Source organism: Magnolia sinica, chromosome 1 (genome assembly GCF_029962835.1).
Source record: "Magnolia sinica isolate HGM2019 chromosome 1, MsV1, whole genome shotgun sequence".
Taxonomy (NCBI): Eukaryota; Viridiplantae; Streptophyta; class Magnoliopsida; order Magnoliales; family Magnoliaceae; genus Magnolia; species Magnolia sinica.
This window is the reverse complement of record NC_080573.1, coordinates 130,955,678-130,977,060: the sequence shown is the minus strand read 5'-3', so window position 1 is coordinate 130,977,060 and position 21,383 is coordinate 130,955,678. Positions and strand designations below refer to the sequence as shown.

Sequence of the window (21,383 nt, the reverse complement as noted above, 5' to 3'; positions counted from 1 at the left end):
CTAGAATACCAAACGATGGTATGGTACAAATAATCAAGAGGGACATCTCTCTCAATTAATTGCTTTTAAGGAATTGTTTAGCTTCGATCTTAAGAATGCCACGGTCATAATCAAGAGGGACATCTCTCTCAATTAATTGCTTTTAAGGATTTGTTTAGCTTCGATCTTAAGAATGCCACAGACCGTTGGCCATTGACATAATTGTATTTGGCCATGGCTGTGATGTTTGGACCGTTGCTAGCTAGCACCGTTGTCCAAACCACATTAGGATATAACATCCTTACAGTGTACTGCCCTCTGTTGAATGTGGCCGTCTTACTAGCTGCTTGCTTCAAACTGACTTAAGAGGGCCCACTACACCACAAAATGACTAGGACAGAGGAACAAAGGAGAACACCCCATTAATGGGGCTGTCTTACCAGCTGCTTGCTTCGAACTGACCTAAGAGGGCCCACGAGACCAAATGACTAGGACATAGGAAGAAAGGAGAACACCACGCCACCTTACATGACTTCCTGTTATCAAGACATCTCTTCCTTATTTCCCTTTCCAACTACTACATTCAACCGGACTATTAGCATGAATGATCTGAATTCTGACCTAACTTCCCTTTCTGACTACAGCTTTGAACTACAGTTTTTCTACAAATACAAGAATGAAAATAGGTCGTAGATTCATAGTGAAAGCTACAATTGAGGAGGTACTAACAGAACTCAAACTTCAGGCAAAACTTCCATTGTTTTCCTGAATGTGAGCACAAAAGAACGACTGTCTTGTCAAAAACCAAACTCTTAAATAATGGTATCATTCCTCACCTGGGTTACATTCTAAAAAATAGCTTCATTCAGAAATTTGGTGGGCCACCAAACTGAAACAATGTCAAATCATACCTCCATATTCAAAATGTGTGGCCCATGTCACCTAACTTTACTCTCAAAACATGCGGGTAACTCTCTTTATTTTGATAGTGCATCCAAGCGCACCAAGAAGTCTTGTACATTCAAGAGATGGCTCTAAGTTATAAAGCCCCTAGTTGCATTGGGACTGTCCACTAGATCTGATAGCCATTTAGTGCGCTATCATGCCAAGCATCACACCAATCTGACAAATATTACCCATTTGAATAATGGCCTTTAATGGACGATTAATATTGTTTACACGAAAATATGTCCAATCAAGATTTTGATCCATCTATTTGCTAGAGCCCGAAACAACTTTTGTTAGGCATGTCTTGGAGAAAAGATGGCTCAAGGATGGATTGTATAATCCAATTGGTGTGATTTTTGTATGTTAGTCCATGAACGTGTTATAAACTTAACAGACCGTTCAGATCAATTGATGGAACTGTCCTATGTATTAAAGGGTTGGGATTGTTTGATCAGAGTGATATTTGGATTGCCCATTAACATTGGGCTGCCAAAGTGTTATAATTCCTCTTCAATGCTGTGGAGCAATGTGAAGGTCACCTATTTCCTCACACACTGCCAATGTGTCCATGACTCCTCCTGAGCTGTGTTTTGGATGGGACCACATTGCCCTCGCCCACAAATCAGGCCAGTAAACCATCAGGTGGGCCACACATGTATGCAAAAAGAATAATTGAGAAGAAAAAAAAACTGAAGCGGTCCACATTCAATGGAGGTGTCTGCCCCACCTGATGAACTGATCAGCCTGATTTCTGGGGTAGGGAATCTGCAACATGGGTCCCACCTGATGCACTGCTAGGAAGCCCATGTGGAGATTGGCAAGCAGAATCATGAAAACTCTATGTTACATCCTATTTGATTATGATAAGTTATTGCAGTAATTTCTATTAGCTTATTTTTCACTTGAATTACAACATCCACTTGGCGTCAAATAATCCACGCTAAAATAGAAAACCACATCACTGTTGTCTGACCTGATTACTGCTGTTCTGCCCCAAGCTCAATCTCATAGAGTGAAAGCCAGACTATATCATGAGGTCAGTAGAGACGCCTGCAGACTGTGACCCCATCAGCTAACGGTATTTGACATATCTGAATGCGTGGGTCTGACGCCAATGATTTGTTAAGCTTGATTGTGTGGACCCTCGATTCTTTCATGTCGTCCGGGACTAATGAGTCATCGGGCAAGGCAACTGTTCCTCCCCAGAGCGTGTTATCGTAGATAATGAGCCCCCCAGTTCTTACCAATTTCATCAACCTCTCATGATAATTCCAATAATTCCCCTTGTCTGCATCTACGTAAGCAAAGTCGAAAGACCCTTCATTCGTTTTCTGCAAATCCAAGCCCGATGGAAATCAAATGATGTTGAAGCATGAATTGAAGAAAATTGTAATGTAGAATATATGTACATCATGTGCTGTGAAGGGAAAATCACAGGGCCTGTTTGGTAGACACCTGAAAATGAGTTCATGTCATTTTAATTAAAACATAATTATGATTAACTAAATGAACTGAATTCAAATTCAGGCGTCTGCCAAACAGGTCCTAAGATGTTTGGATGGTTGACGTTGTTGCTGATGCAAGTGGACCTGCGATTGGTTTTGAACAGGAGTGCCATGATTTTCTGAATTGTGTTAGTTTGAGAATATCCCTGGTCTCAAATGAGTGAACCTTGGTTTATTGCCACATGTGACTGGTGGGCCCCACTGCGGATGTCCCAAGATACAAAAGCTACCACCAATGATAATTGGACTTTACTCTTGGAATGTGGACCAACGGCCATTGTTTATTTCCACAGTCCAGGATCTGGGTGTGGTTTCTCTACTGTGGAACATTCCCAGCAGGCCCCACCAGATGGACAATCTGAATTTACCATCTGTTCATCACATGTATGGTCCTGAGTGGCAATGGACCAAGATCGTTACAGTTATGAGGGAAATTCAGGCTTCTATGAATCATGAAAAAATCACATCCTATCTATGTGGATTAAACACAATATTGTTTAACTTCTAATGAACTTCCTAAAGATTATAAAAAATAAAGAGTTCTGTTCAATTTTCTTTTAATGAATTAAGTTCCAGTCAAATGTCGGAGAAGATTACACTTACATCTTCTAGCAATTTATCAAGAACTGGAAGCGCCGGAGACTCTATGTAGTCGATCTTGTGCTCAACACCAGCCTTTTTGATGACTGGCAATCCTATCTCGTATGCTGCCCGGTTTGGGTCTATCGCTATGATCTGCATCATTATATAGAGTCTATAATGACAGATGAATATTATATAGATGAGAAGTGCCAAGGTGATCTCCGGGCGAATTGTGGCACGCTTGCCAACTTGGCATGTGTGTGCAGGATCTGGGCCACTCATCGGGCAGACCAGTGCAGGGAAAGATCAGGTTCATCTACTCATCAAGTGGGGCACATGCATATGGGAGAAATGGAGAGAGAGATGGCCACCAAAGTTTTGCAGTCAGCAAACACATGCAGCCCACCTGATGATTGAACCAAGCTCTTTTTTTTTTTTTTTTTTTTGGGCCAGGTCATGTTCATGATGGACCCTGGCTGATGAGGGGCCTGGGACGTATGCCCTTCATCACCTTTTAATCTACCCTTGGAGGAGCTGCCTCATCATTTGTTCATATACACAGGGAGAGAGGGAGTGAGAAAGAGACTTTGCCATCAGCAGGTACAGCAAGGGCTGTGAGTAGGAGAGAATATCCAGTGAAAACTCCAATCTCGATTGTCTTCTTCGGATTGATTAGATTCAAGAGCAAGGCCATTAATTGCCCTCCGTCCGGAGCAGTAGCCATTAAAGCCCTAGAAAACACAACACAAGGTCTCAGGAAGAAGTAACATTTCTCAATGTAAATACCATGACAGTGCAATGGCAGGTGCATAACCGTAGCATACTGTATCATTGTTATCAATGTTTTAATGATCTTTTCAACAAAGATTTGTGATGCTTTAACCACATTCAACAACACCCAATTTCGCATATCATTAATTAAAATACACTGACTTTACAAATTTGAATTAAAAACAAGCTAGCAACAGTATGCAAAAATTATTGAAGTTGATGCTAAAACAAGTGGTAGATAAGGTGTTAACGAGAAGAATTACAACGGGTGGCTGGCGGTAGCAATTCTTATCTCCTTGAGAGGCTCTGGCTCCCGGGGATATACACTAGTCTCCAGTATATACTGCCAAATTAGTTAAAAGTCAGCAGTAACCGATAGCAATGATGATTCCCAAGTACATGAAAGAAGAGAAGAAAATATGAACAATGAGAGAACCCATGAAAAGAGATTTGAGCAGGGAGTGTACGTTGTATAGCTCTTCGGTCTGCAACAATCCCTTGCTAGCTTGTGAAATTTTCTCCGCAGCGAGTTTAGCAGCCTCTTCCATTGCTCTCAATTATCTTACAAAAGAATCTTGACCGTCAGTTGGGTGTATTTGTTCCAATTTCCTTCAGGTGATATTGTCAGAGCTTTAGTAAACTGGTTCATAGTTCAGGCATGTGGTGCAAAAGATCGACTTGTCATTGATAAGACTGAAGGGATTTCACTTATATGGAAGCAAGAAAAGAAGAAGAAGAAAGAAAAAATTACAAAAATGCAATGCAAGGACACATAGGTATAAACTAGCATCCTAACAAACAATGGATGACAAAATTGAAAGAGGAATGGCCTCAATTAATGGTTACTACCCTATTTTCTCATGTGTGTAATTAATTAAAAAAGAGTTCTTACATATAGACTATACACCAAAGATCAGTGTATGATGAAGGACATGAAATTTAAGTTTGTTTGAGTCCATCATGCATTCAGTTCATCATATGTAGCTTTTAGGAGTCCATAGTCCCTGATATTAGTTGCTGAAATTTCTGTTAGCAGGAAGTTACCAATTTACATTGCTGTAACTTTCTGTTATTCCTTTATTTTGACAACTATATTGTTGGATTTTAGTAACATTGCGTAGTTTCTCTCATATAGAGTCTCATAGGATCATTTAGTCCCATATAGTCATCATAGAAAGTCCTTTAGGTGGAGTTGCAAGTTGTACGTCCAACACGTATGGGTCATGGTTTTGGCTAACACCCTACGCTAAACATGGAACAACTGCTAGAGTCACTAAACAAGCTGTCCCAGCAGATCGAGTCTTGGGGTAAGCGTTTGGAACAAGATATAAATCAACGCCTTGACCAAATAGAAGCCTCCTTTAGGACAAACCCCACCATTAGGAAAGATGGCCAATCTCAGGCAGGTGGCCAAGGAATCAGTCATGGGCGTGCACCGGTACCCCCACCCCATGAGGGATATCAAGACCATTATTTTGAGGGGTACAACATGTGCAGCCTTGTGGCTAGAGAGAGTGCACCAGAGGCTAATGTAGAGTTACCTACTGAGGTTATTCCGGTAGTGGATGAGTTTCATGATGTCTTTCCTGATGATCTACCGGATGAGTCTCCCCGTAGGAGGGATATAGAACACACCAGAACATGAGACACCGTAATACCTACAGCTGGGTTTGCGTTTAATAGTTCTGTCGATAGGTCCACAGGTCTCAGTCCTTATGAAGTCGTTACTGGTTATAAACTTGGGAAACCTATTGATCTTGTCCCTATGTCCCTGTTCCATAGGCCGTAAGAGCCTGCAGAGTCTTTTGCGTATCACATCATCCATGACATCAAGAAATCAGGCAGAAGATCATTACTAGTAATGAACATTACAATTTTTTTGCAGACCAGCATAAACGTTTCAAAGAATTCAATATTGAGGACTCTGTGATGGTCCGCACCAGGCCCGAGCGGTATCCTCCGGGGGCCGTTCGTAAGTTACACACGCGTAACGCTGGATCTTTCAAAATTATAAAACGAAACGGTCTCAATATTTATAAGGTAGATCTTCCACCTTCCATGGGAATTAGTTCCACATTTAATGTGGAGGATGTAGTTACTTTTCAGGGGACCACTGATACTTTATCTGGCCCTTCGCCCACCAATCCTGATTCCCCAGATTTATCCCTTGATTCATGGCCTCCTCCCGACCCATCTTCCCAGCCCCTACGTCCCGTACTTACCCTCCCGACCCATCTTCCCAGCCTCTACGTCCTATACCTACCCGTCTCAACCCATTTTTCTAGCCTCTACCTCCCATACCTACCATTCCAAACCCATTTTTCCAGCCTCTACGTCCCATACCTACTCGTCCCGACCCATTTTTCCAGCCTCTACCTCCCATATCTACTCTTCTTGACCTTTCTTCCCGCCTCTGCCTCCCATACCTAACCTTCACACACCTAAAGAAGAAATAGAGGATATCCTGAACCATCAGATAGTTTTAACGTCGGACGGTAGGTTTTAGAAATTCTCGGTCAAGTGGAAGTCACGTCCAGCTTTAGCCAATACATGACTCGTTGAGGAGGAGCTTCAGAGACTTGATCCTTACATCTCAGAGCGGTTTAGGAGTTTTATTTCGCCAGTGGCGAAATCTTCACAGCCGGAGAGAATTGATTGGGACATCATGCCCACACGCACACGCACGCCACCCCCTTACGCATGTACGTACGAAGGAGGGCCCCACCGTCAATCTAGCTCGATGACGACGTCTAGGGAGGGCTTCCTACTTAGAAAATGAAGTTTGGTTCAAAAGAGTGGGCCCGATAGTCAAGTAAAGCTCATCATGGGATCTCATGATCGTGGACCACTAGTCCGATTGATTTCATATTTTAGGTCTTGCTTATTGATATTATTTAGAACATTATGAACACTTTAGATTTCTTTGTTTGATTTTTATTTTAGTTTACTTCATCGCCAAGTAATAAGTTGCACACATGGTGCGAGTTTTTGGGTATAGGGTTTTTCTATAAATAAGCACCCCATGTAGCTCTTTTGATTCATTGAATATTAATAAAAATTCCGCGTTTTCCTACTCTTTGAGTTGCGAAACCTAATTGGGTGCGAAGCCCTCCCTTCATCGAAGGGCTAACTACCATGGTGCGAAGCTACATCCATCCCGATCCGCCCCTATCTTCTATCATCCATACTTCCCACATTCTTCCATCCATATTTCTATTCTTCTACAATCATCTACGCTTCAAATCCATCTTCTATTGCAGCCGTTTTTCTTTTTACAACAGATTTCTAGAATCTGGCCCTGCGGGAGGGCTGAAACTTCGGCGGAGCACCACGCACAAACCGTGTATCGGATCGAGCTGAGATTTGAGGGTTTTGGAGTCCATCCCCGGCCGACCAGGGCCAAGGTGGCCTTTTCCTGACTAGTGGGCGTCACACACGTGCGGCTAGGATCACATGCACATGCGTCTGGGCCATTGTTGCTGTCCATGCGTGCGGTACTTCTCTGGTTCATTTCTCTCATCTCCTTCACTCCACTTTCACCCAAAATCCCTAAACTTAACCCTAAATTACTCAAATATCTAATTTTATGCCCCTTTTCTTACCCTAGGGTTCTCTGAATTGGAATTGGTGAATCCTTTGGATTAGGGACTGATTACTATGCATGTGTGGCTGAATTCTATTTCCCTTTGAGTATTGTTTGGCTTATAATCATTATTGTTCCAGCCCTAGCCTGTGTAGGCCTGGACCCGCATAGATTCTCCTTAATTGAATGTTTGGATTTTCATGTGGGATATGGAATTTGTGTATTTGTTTATGAACTAATGTGATCTTAAGCCTGAATTCTTGCACATCATATTTGAATTTCATGTCCTTCATCAGTGTAGACAATGCTTATTTGTCAAATGGGAAGAATGCAGTTCCATCCAAATCATCTAATTGTTGTGCTATAGCCTCATGCTATGTTACCATCCACTTCAAGATGGCTCTTTTTCCCACATTCAACACTTCAATCAAGAAAAAATGCCATACCCATTATATGTTCTTGTATTAACACAAATTGTAGCTTGAGAGGAGAAGGCCCACATAAATGGAGTTGAATATTACTATAATCATGAAAGGAGAGATGAACAAATTCAAAGATCCAAATCATAATCACCATCATCATCTAAGCCTTATCCCATCTACTTGGGGTCAGCTACAAAAATCCTGTTATGCCATTCCACTCTATCAAGGACCTTATCCCAGCTACTTGGGGTTGGCTATGAAAATCTCGTTCTGCCATTCCACTCTATTGAGGACCATAAGTCTTTTCTTACTACCTCTTCCCTGGTCCTTTTGGGATTTCTCCTTGTCCTTTTATTCCCTTCAATTTTAATAAACTCATTCCTTCCAACTGGCACAGTTCTTGTTCTCCAACGTAAAAGTCCAAATATAGGGTCTTATCTACAAAGCCAAATAAGTAAAATCCAAGACATCAAATCTCTTCCAAAATCAGACTCTTCAATGAGTTCTAAATAGCCTCTGACAATGACTCTAGTCACGTATGGCTTCCTAACTTACAATCACTTATGCGGCCATTGTCGATAACAAGCCATGACCGAAACTCACTTGTTCTGTGGCAACCCCTAGTGGAGCCCACTTGTCGCAACCCCACGCGTGTATGAAACTGAGAGAATTCCTCGTATCGGGTTCAAGACCATTCATTCTTGCAAACATTCTTCACAATTTTTGAAAGTATATTATTTAATACATATAGCTTTTAAGAAGTAGCTTGCATTACAAAGCACAAACCCACTTTGATATCAATTGGCTCAAACTACAAGCTGCATGTATAAGATATACAAACAACGAAGCCTCTAGGGACAATTTGTGTGGTGGGTAAATCCGTACTTGAGTTTTTTGTTTTTGTTTTTTAAATTTCTTTTAATCCAGAAAGGGTGTTTGGATGCTAAATAATGAAGTGAAACAAAAGCTGGAGAAGGCCCTAAAGAAATGCCATTCTCCAATTGTTTCCTTTTTGATCTCCTACTTGAAATGAAATACGAAGGGGATATCTGAACTGATTTGGTTGGAAACATCCCCACCCAAACAGGTCGTTAAGGTTTTGTTGGGTAACACAAGTGGATTGAATTGTGAATATTCATATTTAATCAAGACAAAATGCAAAAAAGATGTTCTCAAAGGAGAAGATTATTCTTTTTGCCAAAACGTGCGGATCAAATCACGATCTTATAATTATAATAAGAACAAGAAATCTTTCTCGATCAATCCCTGCTCAGTATCTATAATGAGGAAGTAACCCTCAAAATCGAAGCTACATTTCTTTCAAGCCCAACTTGAAAGTAATGTAATTTTGCCGTTTGAAGCCCAGAAAGAGATCTGTAAGGGGTAATTTGGCTACATGGAAGTAGCCCCTATGGAACGGAATCCACAAGTATGGCAGTTTCTTGGGTCTGACTGTCTAGAAATGCTTAGAAATGGTTTCCAGAAAACTGAACATTTTTTGTTTCCTTTGTAAGAGCTAGCTTGCAGATTCCCTCCCATCAGTCAAATTTTTGAAATCCTCACACACACATGCATGCACACACGTACACATACACAAAACACCCGAGCTCAATTTTTAAAACCTTAGAATCAGTGTTGCGGTATCCAAACACCAGAAGCATCATCTCTTTTTTTAGAGAATATATTTCCTGGAAAACACTTTCTTTCCACATTTTAAGATTCCAGGGGAGCCAAACAACCCCTAATCTGGTAATTTCACTTCATCTCTAAAATTAAAAGACCAAAGAATCACAAAAGGAGAGAGGAAATCAAGATAAGTAATAACCAAAGCCTCCAAATAAACGTCTACAATCATCTAATGAGGGAGATATAGGCGGACCAAGAAGATGAACGGCCCTGATTACTGAAAGGTTGCTCCTTGCTATACTGGATCATCTAAGAGGGGAATTATCAGTTGGCATGATAGGGTCACCAAATGGATGAACGGGTTAGATTACTGGAAAGTAGGCCCTGAAAATATTCTCTCTCGATTGCTTGTAAGTGTCAAATGATCCTACGAATCACCAATCTATATATAAAAAAAAAAAAAAACCCTAAAACAGAATTTAAACAGTAAAGATAGGAAAACAAGAAATCTATCATTCTCCATCTACATATGATTTTAATCATCCAAATACACGAATTTTTATAAACAGATAATAATTTTTATGATTGAAAAAAACCCAAAAAAGAATTTAAACAGCTAATATATGAAAACAAGAAATCAAATCATTCTTCATCTGTATATAAGACTTTAAACATTCAAATGAGAAACTACAATGAACAAGAACAGATATAAAAAATTCAATATATAAGAAGAATATACTCTTAAGAAGTAGAAAAGAATACTCAGTTGAAGATCTCTTCCACAAATTTCTTCAAGCAAGAGATCAAGGCAGTTTTCTTTCGTTCTTTGTAGAATCGAAGAAACTTAAATGTTAAACTCCTCTTTGGGGGCGCGGATTAGATACTGACAAGGTCAGTAGCCAAATCGCTACTGAAGTGACGTCACCAAGATCTGTGGACCCCACCACGATGCATGTGTTGTATCCATACCGTCCAACCATTTGTAGAGATTGTTTTATGGCATGAGAAAAGGAATGAGATAGATCTAAAGTTCAAGTGGACCCACCACAGAAAACCGTGGGATCAGTCACACCCACCGTTGAAACATTTATTGGGCCACCATGATGTATTTTTTTTGATCCAACCTATTCATGAGTTAACATAGAGATATATGAAATGAAAACAAAAATATAAGCGTGATCGGACACTTCTGTGGCCCCTAAAAAGTCTTGAACGATGGATGTCACTATCCCCACTGTTTTCTATGGTGGGGTCCAATTGAACTTTAGATCTATCTCGTTAATTTTCTCATGCCATAGAACGATCTCTCCAAATGGATGGACTATGAATATAACACACGCATTATGGTGGGGTCCACATAACTTGGTGACGTCACTTCACTAGCGATTTTGCTACTGACCTTGTCCGTATCTAATACGCGGCCCCTCTTTGGTCGTTTGGAATTTGCATCGTTGCATGTTTTAACATACCGTGGTATTTTGACTATCTAGTCCCCTGTTTGGGATTAGATTCTTCTACAGGTATAATTATCCTATTAAACATAACCCTCTTTGGTGGACTATGGATTTGTAATCAACGGACCAAATTTATATGAGTGAACCTCGTGCACATACAATAATGTGGGACCCACAAATATAGACCGGAAATTTCACATGGGACCAAACGCAATTTCATTCCACCGATTCTCATTTCTTCCCATGTCTCCAAACATCCTATGGAATTTACACCAAACCAAATGCATTTCTATCTCATTTAAACCCTGGAAAGCCCGATCTACATGGACGTGGATTATGTGAGGCCCTGACCGTGTGGCCCACACAGATGTACGTATTGTATATCTAGGCGGTTCGTCTGATTTTTCCGCTCATTTTGGCGCATGGTCCTAAATTTGAGGCAGATCCACATCTCAGATGGATCACACAGTAGAGATTGAATTCTCACCATTCAATAGTTCTTGGGGGCCACAAAAGTTGTGAATCAAGCTGATATTTGTGTTTTTCCTTCATCCAGGTCCGCGTGACTTTATTAACAGGTGATCGCAAATAAGCATTAGTGGGCCGTAGGAAGTTTAATGGTGGATATTCAATCACCACTATTTTCCTGTGGTGTGATCGTCTTTGAATGTAGATCTGCATCATTTTTAGACCAATTCCTTAAAATGAACAATAAAAAAGGATGGACGGCGTGGATATACATCACATGCTCCACGGTCAGGGCCTCAACCACTGAGCAATTACCCCTGCATCACCCAAAATGCAGTGTAGAAAAGCTGGACGCGGATTTCCTGCGAAAGCCTTTCGCAGGAAGTTCCTGCGCCGGGGACCTATGTGGGGCCTACCTTGATGTTTTTGAGAAATCTACTACGTCCATACATTTTGTGAGATCATTTTAGGACATAAGGCCAAAAATGAACCGGGTCCAATACTCAAGTGGGCTGCAAAAGTGAGAATTTAATATCCACAGTTGAAATATTTGTGGGGCCAAAAAAGTTTTGAATTAGGCTAATATTTGTGTTTTCAGTTCATCCAAGTAGTAATGATGTTATGAAAGGAATGGATGGCGTTCAAAAATCACTGTCGACCCTAGAGAGATTTCAACGGTGGAAATTTTCCTACCCACTTTTTCCTTTAGTACGGACATCTTGAGTATTGGATCCGGCTCGATTTTGGCCTTAGCTCCTAAATTGATCTCAAAAAACGGATGTACGTGATGGATCTCTCATAAACATGACAGTGGGCCCCACCTAAGTTCCCAGCGCAGGAACTTCCTGCGAAAGGCTTTCGCAGGAAATCCGCGTCCGCTTTACGCATGTGGAAACGGATTAGCTACTCCCCCTGCCTCCAGCCAATGGCTGATGGTCGGTGCTTTGTGGGCCCCACCATGATGTATGTCTTTCATCCATGCCGTCCATTTATTTTTATAGATCATTTTAGTTATGAGACCAAAAATGAGGTGTATCACAATCTCAAGTTGACCACATTAAAGGAAACAGTGTTGAATGAACGTCCACCATTAAAAACTTTTGGGACCTATAAAAGTTTTGGATCAATCTGATCTTCGTTTTTTCCCTTCATCTAGGTCTGTATGACCTAATCAACATATTGGATGTCCAATAAACAGTACAGTGGGCCTTAAGAGGAATTTAATGGTGGATATCCAATCACTATTGTTTTCCTGTGGTGTGGTCCAGATGAGATTTATATTCCTATCATTTCTGGGATAAAATCATAAAATGATCTGGAAAAATGGATGAACGGCATGGATGAAACACGTACATAATGGTGGGTCCACAGAGCACCGACCACCCGCCACGGGGCTGGTGGCAGGGGGAGTAGCCAATCCGTTTCCTACGCATGTGACCAGAGACGTGGCATATATCTAAGAAACTATCATGCTACGCATGTGAGCATTTCCTTTACACGTTGCAGTATCTATCAAACTTTCACACTACGCATGCGAGCGTACCCATTACACGTGGCCAGTATTTTTACGGTTTGGATTTAACTAGAAGCGTACGATGGCTGAATGCATGAGTAGGGCTATTGTAATATGACAAATTCGCAAAATGATGCCCGTGGAGAAATGGATATTGGTCCAAACAGTCCCATAATATGATGTGGCCGTAGTGGTAGCCAGTTCAGACCAAACATAAGTTTTTTTAAAGCTCTCGAAACACTTACCTTTTTTTCTTTTTTTCTTTTTTTTTCTTTTTTTTCTTTTTTTTTTTTTTATTATAAAAAAATAAATTATATTTTTAATTTTTATTTAAGAATAAAATTTTCTCCACAGCTGCTCCCCACAGGATAGGCTCTTGTCTCCTACGGAGATTTTTTATTGTTTTTTTTTGAAAAGTGCGTGAGCTCAGCAAAAACAAGGATTTAATTTAATCTTTGTTCAATATAATTCGTTCATTTTGATTGGATAGATATAAACCCAAATAAATGTTTTTTCATATTTCTAGTTGAAGATGTTGTTGGGGCCTTGCATAAAACTAGAGGTGTGCATTTGTGACCCGATTCGACCCGATCCGGCCCATTCCGAACAGAACCGACGGCTAAGATAGGGCCGATTGGGTTGTGGTTTTCAGATCCGATTTTTTTCCGGCTCGGGTCCGGATAGACCTCTGTCCGGACCGACTCGACTCGGATACCTGAACCAATGGGACCCGAACCGCACCGAACAGACCCGAACCAATAGGCGAGCGGGTAGTATAAAATATATTTTTTATTTTTTACCCTAAATTTCCTAAAAATGGATGGATGATGTGGATAAAACATATAGATTGTATAAAATATGTTGATCAAGTCATGAGGACCCAGATGATGGGAAAAAATAAATATCAGCATGATCGAAAACTTTTATAGCCTACATAACGTTTTTAATGGTCAAAATTCATTCAACACTATTTTATATAATGTGGTCCACTTGAGATTTCAATATACCTCATTTTTTTTTTCTAATGACTTAAAATAATCTATAAAAATAGATGGAGGGCATGGATGAAACACATACATCATGGTGGGGCCCACAAAGCACGGACGTCCGATGGCTTGGGGAGTAGCCAGTCCATTTCCAGCGTACAGATGTAACACATCTGGCCTTTTCGAACTGCAGGCGCTCCTCGAGCTCCGTGCTGTACGAATGGTTCAAAGGAGATCAAAGTTATGGCCCCCACAGTGATGTATTTATCATATCTACACCGTTCATATACTTTTAGAGATAATTATAGAGTATTATGCAAAAAATAAATAATATCCAAAGATCATGTGGCCCACACCATAAGTAGCAGCAGAGAATGATTTTCACTGTTAAACCATTCGTGTGGTCCACTCGATAGCTAGATTCGTCTTATTTTTCGTCTTAAGCCTTAAGACGAGATTGGAAAATGGATGAACAGTTTTGATATAACACATACCCTATGATTAGATCTACAGACCTTGCTCACTTGGATTAAAAAAATCACCCTGTACAACAAGCAGCTTGCATGGAAGGCAAGTTGTTTATTTTTCGTGCACTGCACGTCAAAGATTTAATAAAAATGCTTTGTACGTTAGATTGGAAGTTCTTTCATACCCATGTGGGGCTCACCTTGATGTGTATGTTTTATCTAAGCCGTTCATCAATTGTTACATATTATTTTAGCCATTGAGTACAAAAAGTAGTTATATTAAAGGTTAAAGTAGACCACACCACATGAAATAATTTAATTAAATTTATATATCCGAATTTTACCTAACCCAATCCGACTCGATTTTCCTAACCGAGTCGGATACTGTTCGAGTCACGAAAACCATGCATCGGATCTGTCCGAATCATGTGACCCAGATCCGGCCACGGATCGGATCGGATTCGGGTCAAGCCTGTAGAATTTCGGATCAGGTCGAGTTGAACCTAATCCGATCCGATCAGGAACGATGCCCAGCTCTACATAAAACCTTAGGATCTAGCCTTCCAAAACAAACCAGAATTATGAGATAATAAAGCAATGAAATAAATCAAAATATAAAGCACACCACACAAGAGATTTTTACGTGGAAAACCCTCAAAGAGGTAAAAACCACGGGACCTCGTCCAGATCAACAATCCACTATGAAGTAGAACGTTACAACTTTCTTTACTCACGTAGGAGTGGATAAACAATAAGAGAAACAAAGAAAACAGAGAGATCTCACCGATCACAAGGACGTAAAAGCACTGAGATATTGATTGCACAGTAGATCACCTCCACGAGCATAATCTTACTTCTATAAACTTCCTCTCTCTCTCGCACCTTTGATAGCCTTAAACCCTTTAGCAAACCCTTGTAAAGCTTTAAGAAACCCTCTTGCATTACCTAGAAAGGCCCTATGCAGCCATATTTATAGATTTGGAAACCTCCTTTCACACTTCTTGTGAAATTGCCTCCAATTTCCGTAGTCCGCATAAGATCTGGATTCAAATCTGCGTGAGCTCGACTAGTCGAGCATTGTTCACTCGACTGGTCGAGCTGGCCCTCGACTGGTCGAGCACTATTCACTCGACTGGTCGAGCCGTCCATCGACTGGTCGAACAATGTTCACTGAGTTCGCTGGACTTTAAGTCAAGTGACCCTTGACTGGTCGAGCACTGTTCACTCGACTGGTTGAGCAGTGCTCTTGACTGGTCGAGCAGTGCAGTGATTTCGCTGTTTGTGGCATCCAAACCGCACCACATCTCCTCAGACCTGAGGAGGAAAACCCCATCAAATCTCCCCCTTTCTGACTCAGGAGGAATTCACCTTCTTCAAGCTAGCCTGGTTTCTACAAAACTCAAACTTACTCTTGAGTAAAGTCTTGGTTATTATGTCTGACCCATTATCATCCGTGTAGACCTTCTCAAGCTGTAACACCTTTTGTTCTAAAGTATCCCTGATCCAGTGATACCGAATTTCTATGTGCTTTGACTTGGAGTGCTGACTTGGATTCTTGCTCAAGTGTATAACACTTTGACTATCGCAATAGACCATATGCTGCTCATGCTTCAGGCTAAGTTCTAGTAGGAACCTCTTTATCCAAAATATCACTTTATATGCCTCTATGACTGTAATGTACTCATCCTTTGTCGTCGACAATACTACGACTTTCTGTAGCTTGCTCTGTCAAGAGATCGCACCCCCTGCAAACATGAACATGAACCCCGATGTAGACTTCCTAGAGTTTATGTCGCCTGCCATATCTCCATCTGTGTAGCCCTCTAACACAGGTTTTCCGTCACCATAGCATATGCTCAACCTGGATGAGCCTCTTAGATACCGCAGCATCCATTTTACCGCTACCCAATGCTCTTTGCTAGGATTGGCAAGATACCGACTGACAACACCAACCACATATGCTATGTTTGGGCGTGTACATACCATAGCATACATCAAACTTTCAACAGCTGACGCGTAGGGTATCTTCTGCATCTCTTCCACCTCTACCTTCATCTTGGGACACTGCTTGTCGCTCAATCTGAAGTGACCATCTAGTGGAGTATTGACCGACTTCGGTGTATTCATATTGAACCGCTCTAAGACTTTCTTAATATACCGCTCTTGTGATAGCCAAAGCTTCTTGCTGCTTCTATCACGGGTTATCTCCATTCCTAAGATCTGTTTAGCCAGGCCCAAGTCTTTCATCGCAAACGACTTACCCAACTCCTGTTTCAGCCTGTCGATCTTCTTGATGTCTTTTTCCATAATGAGCATGTCATCAATGTATAATAGTAGAACTAAGAAATTACCATCTGAGAACTTGTGTGTGAACACACAGTGGTTCGACTCCGTTATGTCATACCCATGCTGTAACATGAACGAGTCAAACTTCTTGTACCATTGCCTTGGAGTTTGTTTCAACCCGTACAAGCTCTTCCTCAGCCTACACACCATATGCTCTTTGCCCTTAACTTCGAACCCCTCTGGTAGGTACATGTATATATCTTCTTCCAGGTCACCATGGAGAAAGATAGTTTTAACATCTAACTGCTATATCTCCAAATCTATACTAGCGGCCAACCCAAGCAACACCCGTATAGATGTCATCTTCACCACTGGTGAGAATATCTTCTCGAAGTCTATACCTTTTCTCCAACCGAACCCTTTCACCACAAGTCTGGCCTTGAACCTCGTCTATGAATTCTTTTGCTCAACCTTCTTTCTGAACACCCACTTGTTTCTTAAAGCTTTCTTGCCCTTAGGCAATTTCACCATATCATAGGTGTAGTTCTTATGTAAGGATTTTATCTCTTCTTGCATAGCTTTCAACCACTTCCCCTTATGCTCGTCGGCTAGGGTCTCAGAATAATCTTCTGACTCTCTCCCATCAGTCAGCATAATGTACTCATGCGGCGAGTACCTCATGGATAGCTGTCTGTCTCTAGATGACCTCCTCACCTGTGGCTCAACAGGTGGATCAAGTGAGGGCTGCTCCCCTGATCTATCTTCTAAAGAAACTCCCTCATCCTCTACACCTTACTGTACTCCCCCATCATCACGCACCACGGGAAGAATAATCGGATTCATGTCCTCTAGCTCACGTGAACTACGCTGGTTCTTCTCTAGCTTACTAATATTTTCTATACACTGATCTTTAAAGAAAATCACATCCCTGCTCCTGACGAGCTTCTTCTCGGTCGGATCCCATAGTCTGTAACTGAATTTTTCATCACTGTACCCCAAGAACAAAAACTGTCTGATCTTCATATCGAGGTTGGACCTCTCGTCCTTTGGTACGTGAACGGATGCCCTGCATCTAAACACCCTGAGATGATTGTATGATGGATCTTGTCCAGTCCACACTTTCTCGGGTACTTCTCCATTCAACGGGGCTGATGGAGACCTGTTTATCAGATACACTACAGTGTGCATTGCATCTCCCTAGAACATCTTGAGCAACTTTGCATAGGATAACATGCATCTGATTCTCTCAACAATGGTGCGATTTATTCGCTCAGCTACATCATTATGCTGGGGGGTCTTGGGAACCGTCTGTTCATGCCGTATACCCAGGGACTTACAATACTCATGGAAGTCACCGATATATTCACCACCATTGTTAGTGTGGATGCACTTCAATGATCTACCCGTCTCTCTCTCGACCATAGCATGAAACAATTTAAACACACCAAAGACATCGTCCTTAGATTTCAAAGCATAAACTTAAACCCTCCTTGATGTATCATCTATAAAAGTGACGAAATATAATGCCCCACCCAAGGTTTTTGTCCTCATAAGACCACAAACATCAGAATAAACCAAATCTAATGCATGTACTTCATTAACATGAGAAGCAGATTTAATAAACGAAACTCTATGATGTTTCCCTGATAAACAATCAAGATAGATTTTGAGAGGTATACCCGTTATGTCTGGAAGGAGCCGCTTCCTCGCTAGTACCTGAAGCCCTTTCTCACTCATGTGGCCTAGACGCCTGTGTCATATGTCAATAGCTAAATCTTTCGCTGTGTTCAACCCACCCTTGCATACACTGACACTACCTTGTAAAGAGTGCAACACTTCTTTCCTCTGGCTGCGATCAACGAACCCTCGATGAGCTTCCAGTGCCCACCAGCCATCATTATCCAACCTTCCCGTCGATATCAAGTTGAGGGAAAGGTCTGGGATATGCTTCACATCCCTGAGAACCAATGTGTAGCCCACATTAGTCTTCACACAAATATTACTGACCCCTACGATCTTCGATACATAAGAATTTTCCATCTTCACGGTCCCATAGTCACCTGACTTGTAGCTTGTGAAAAAGTTCCTACGTAGAGTCGCATGAAAAGAGGCTCTCGAGTCAATCACCCAGTCGGTGTCTTGACTCGTAGTCGTGAAACAAACATCATGATCTGCTGAAAGAATAACTACAACGTGGCCATTTGAAGTGACCGCAGTGGAATCTGATTCATCTTCCTTCTCCTTTCCTTTTCCTTTCTTGTCGTTCTTATTCTTAAGACATTCATGCTTATAGTGGCCCTTCTTGCGACAATTCTAGCATTTAACATCCTTCATGGTACTCGACTTGCCTCTTGATTTATCTCGAGCCTTCCCGCCCATCATGTTCTTTCCTCTCCCCCATTCCTGTGTCACAAGGGTCTCTTGCTGAGTAGACCCCTGAGATTTTCTCCTTGTCTCCTCATTGAAGAGACAGCTAGTTACATGTTCCATAGATACCTTTCCGTATGGCACGGAGTTATTTAGAGACACCACCAATGTCTCCCAACTGTTAGGCAATGAACTAAGCAATAGTAAAGCCTCCAATTCATAATCCAGGACCATCTTCATAGCGGAGAGTTGGTTCACAATATTGCTGACCTCATTCATATGCTCAGCCACAAAACCACTATCTTTAAACTTGAGATTCACAAGTTGTCTTATCAGGAAGATTTTATTACCGGCTATCTTCCTATCATACAGCCCTTCCAATTTCAGCCATAGGTTAGCGACTGAGGTCTCCATAGACACATGGTGGAATAAACCCCACCGCCTTCTAGTCCAATTTCTTTTAATCATTATCAGACATATCCTTGAATTTTGCTGATATGCCTAAAATTGGAGAATATAAGTCCTTACAATAAAACAAGTCCTCGATCTTAGCCTTCCATATGGTCCAGTTAGAACCATTGAGGCTGATCATCCTTGATGAGCCACTTTCCATAATTTAAAAACTGATCCCACTTTGTTCAATGAACCTGACTCTTTAATACCACTTTTTTGGGGGCCTTGCACAAAACCTTAGTATCTAGCCTCTTAAAACAAACCAGAATTATGGGATAATAAAGCAATGAAATAAATCAAAGCATAAACCACACCACACAAGAGATTTTTACGTAGAAAACCCTCAAAGAAGTAAAAACCACGGGACCTCGTCTAGATCAATAATCCACTATGAAGTAGAACGTTACAACCTCTACTCACGTAGGAGTGGATAAACAATAAGAGAAACAAAGAAAACGGAGAGATCTCACTGATCACGAGGACATAAAAGCGCTGAGATATTGATTGCACAGTAGATCACCTCCATGAGCATAACTTTCTTTCTACAAGCTTCCTCTCTCTTTCTCTCTCTTTTTCTATCTCATACATTTGATAGCCCTAAACCCTTGTAAAGCTTTAAGAAACCCTGTAACACCCCGTACCTTTAATACACGGGTGTTACCTTTTAAACTCACATTAACCTAAAACAGATTGGGTTAATCAAATCTGTCTCGACATAAGCAGAATGGGGATTCCCATCGACATTAGAGCCATTCATCAGGGTCTCAAGGAGCCAGAATACTCCCTACGACAATCAGGAAGGTGAGACCACTCGAACGCTCAAAGTTGAAGCCATTATGCTAGTTAATTCTGGTGCAACACACTTGTCACTAACACTTTAGAATTCGTTAGCTACAAACGAAGCCTTCATCATAACTAATACCCTATATTAACTGTTGAAAAAGTTTGTCAGGCCCACCTGATCGGTGGATCAGGACCTATGGGCCAATGATGGCCCAATGATGTATGTAACGGGCCACCCAGGACTCACCATCAACCCAAGGTGAACCAGGATCCTTGGGTAATGTCCCCCAATACAAATGAACGGAGTAGATCATGGTGATCACATTTCAGTGGGTCCCTACGCAATGCATGTACACAAAGAGTGCTTGAGCACGAGGTGTACTAAACCCAATGGCTCGATCAAACTAGCGCTGACCGAGCATTTCTCAAATATCTTCCTGCCCTTCTTCTCTCTGTTTCAAACCGACCCACTTCAAACCTATAAGTGGGCCACCACGATCGTTTTCCGAGCATTCTAAACCGTTCAAATCCTTCATGGAACCCACACCATCAAAATGGTATAGCCGTTTGACCCGTTGTATTCAGAGAAAGGAGATTGAATGCCACCGTCCATCTTAGCCTAAAAACCGTCCGACCAAGAACCTGCGGTGTGAAGAGAGAGAGAGAACCGCCTTTCCTCTCTAGGAAGGACAAATCTCAGCCGTCCACAGTGAGGACGATCACAACCGTCCATCCCTCTCTCCCTAGACTATAAAAAGGGCACACTATAGCCCTTGAATCCATGGCAGGGAGGAAGAAGAAAGAGAGTTAGAAACAGGGAGCCGACCCTTTGCTTCAGCGTAAGTAAAAAAAATGGCAGTAACTGGCCCTGTCAAACACTCTCACCTCGTTCCTTTACCTTCTTCTTTTCTTGTAAGTTGTAGGTATTACGTTCTTGGACCGAGACCAAGCCAAGAAATGGCTGAGTTCTGGGTCGGGGCTGTGTCAGGAAACATGCCAAACAATGGCTGTCTTTTCATCTTAGGAACCAGCCAAGCAATGGCCCGGGTTTCATGCCAATATTAGGCCACAGTTAGGGTCGAAATCCAGCCAAATAATGGCTGAGATCATGACCAAAACAAAGCCAAAAACCAACGTTGTTTAGTCCAATCCCAAGCCAGACAATGACTGTGGGATGGACTGAGAGGCCT

The 21,383-nt window shown here is 41.5% G+C and overlaps 1 protein-coding gene across 3 annotated transcripts; it reads right to left on the bottom strand.

Annotated features, from left to right (window-relative positions):
• Positions 1-1,754: 1,754 nt before the first annotated feature.
• On the bottom strand, positions 1,755-10,332 carry LOC131217258 (probable caffeoyl-CoA O-methyltransferase At4g26220). 3 transcript variants are annotated; one of them, XM_058212128.1, is made up of 6 exons: positions 10,179-10,332; positions 4,253-4,394; positions 4,049-4,128; positions 3,601-3,745; positions 3,036-3,167; positions 1,755-2,258 (listed from the first exon to the last, which is right to left on the bottom strand). In XM_058212128.1, the coding sequence occupies exons 2-6, from the start codon at positions 4,331-4,333 to the stop codon at positions 1,965-1,967; spliced, it is 732 nt and encodes a 243-aa protein (XP_058068111.1). In that variant the 5' UTR covers positions 4,334-4,394; positions 10,179-10,332; the 3' UTR covers positions 1,755-1,964. The 3 variants fall into 3 exon arrangements, with proteins under 3 accessions (XP_058068111.1, XP_058068121.1, XP_058068130.1); XM_058212138.1 differs by having other exon boundaries at positions 10,156-10,308; XM_058212147.1 differs by having other exon boundaries at positions 4,253-4,425; positions 10,179-10,282.
• Positions 10,333-21,383: the final 11,051 nt, after the last annotated feature.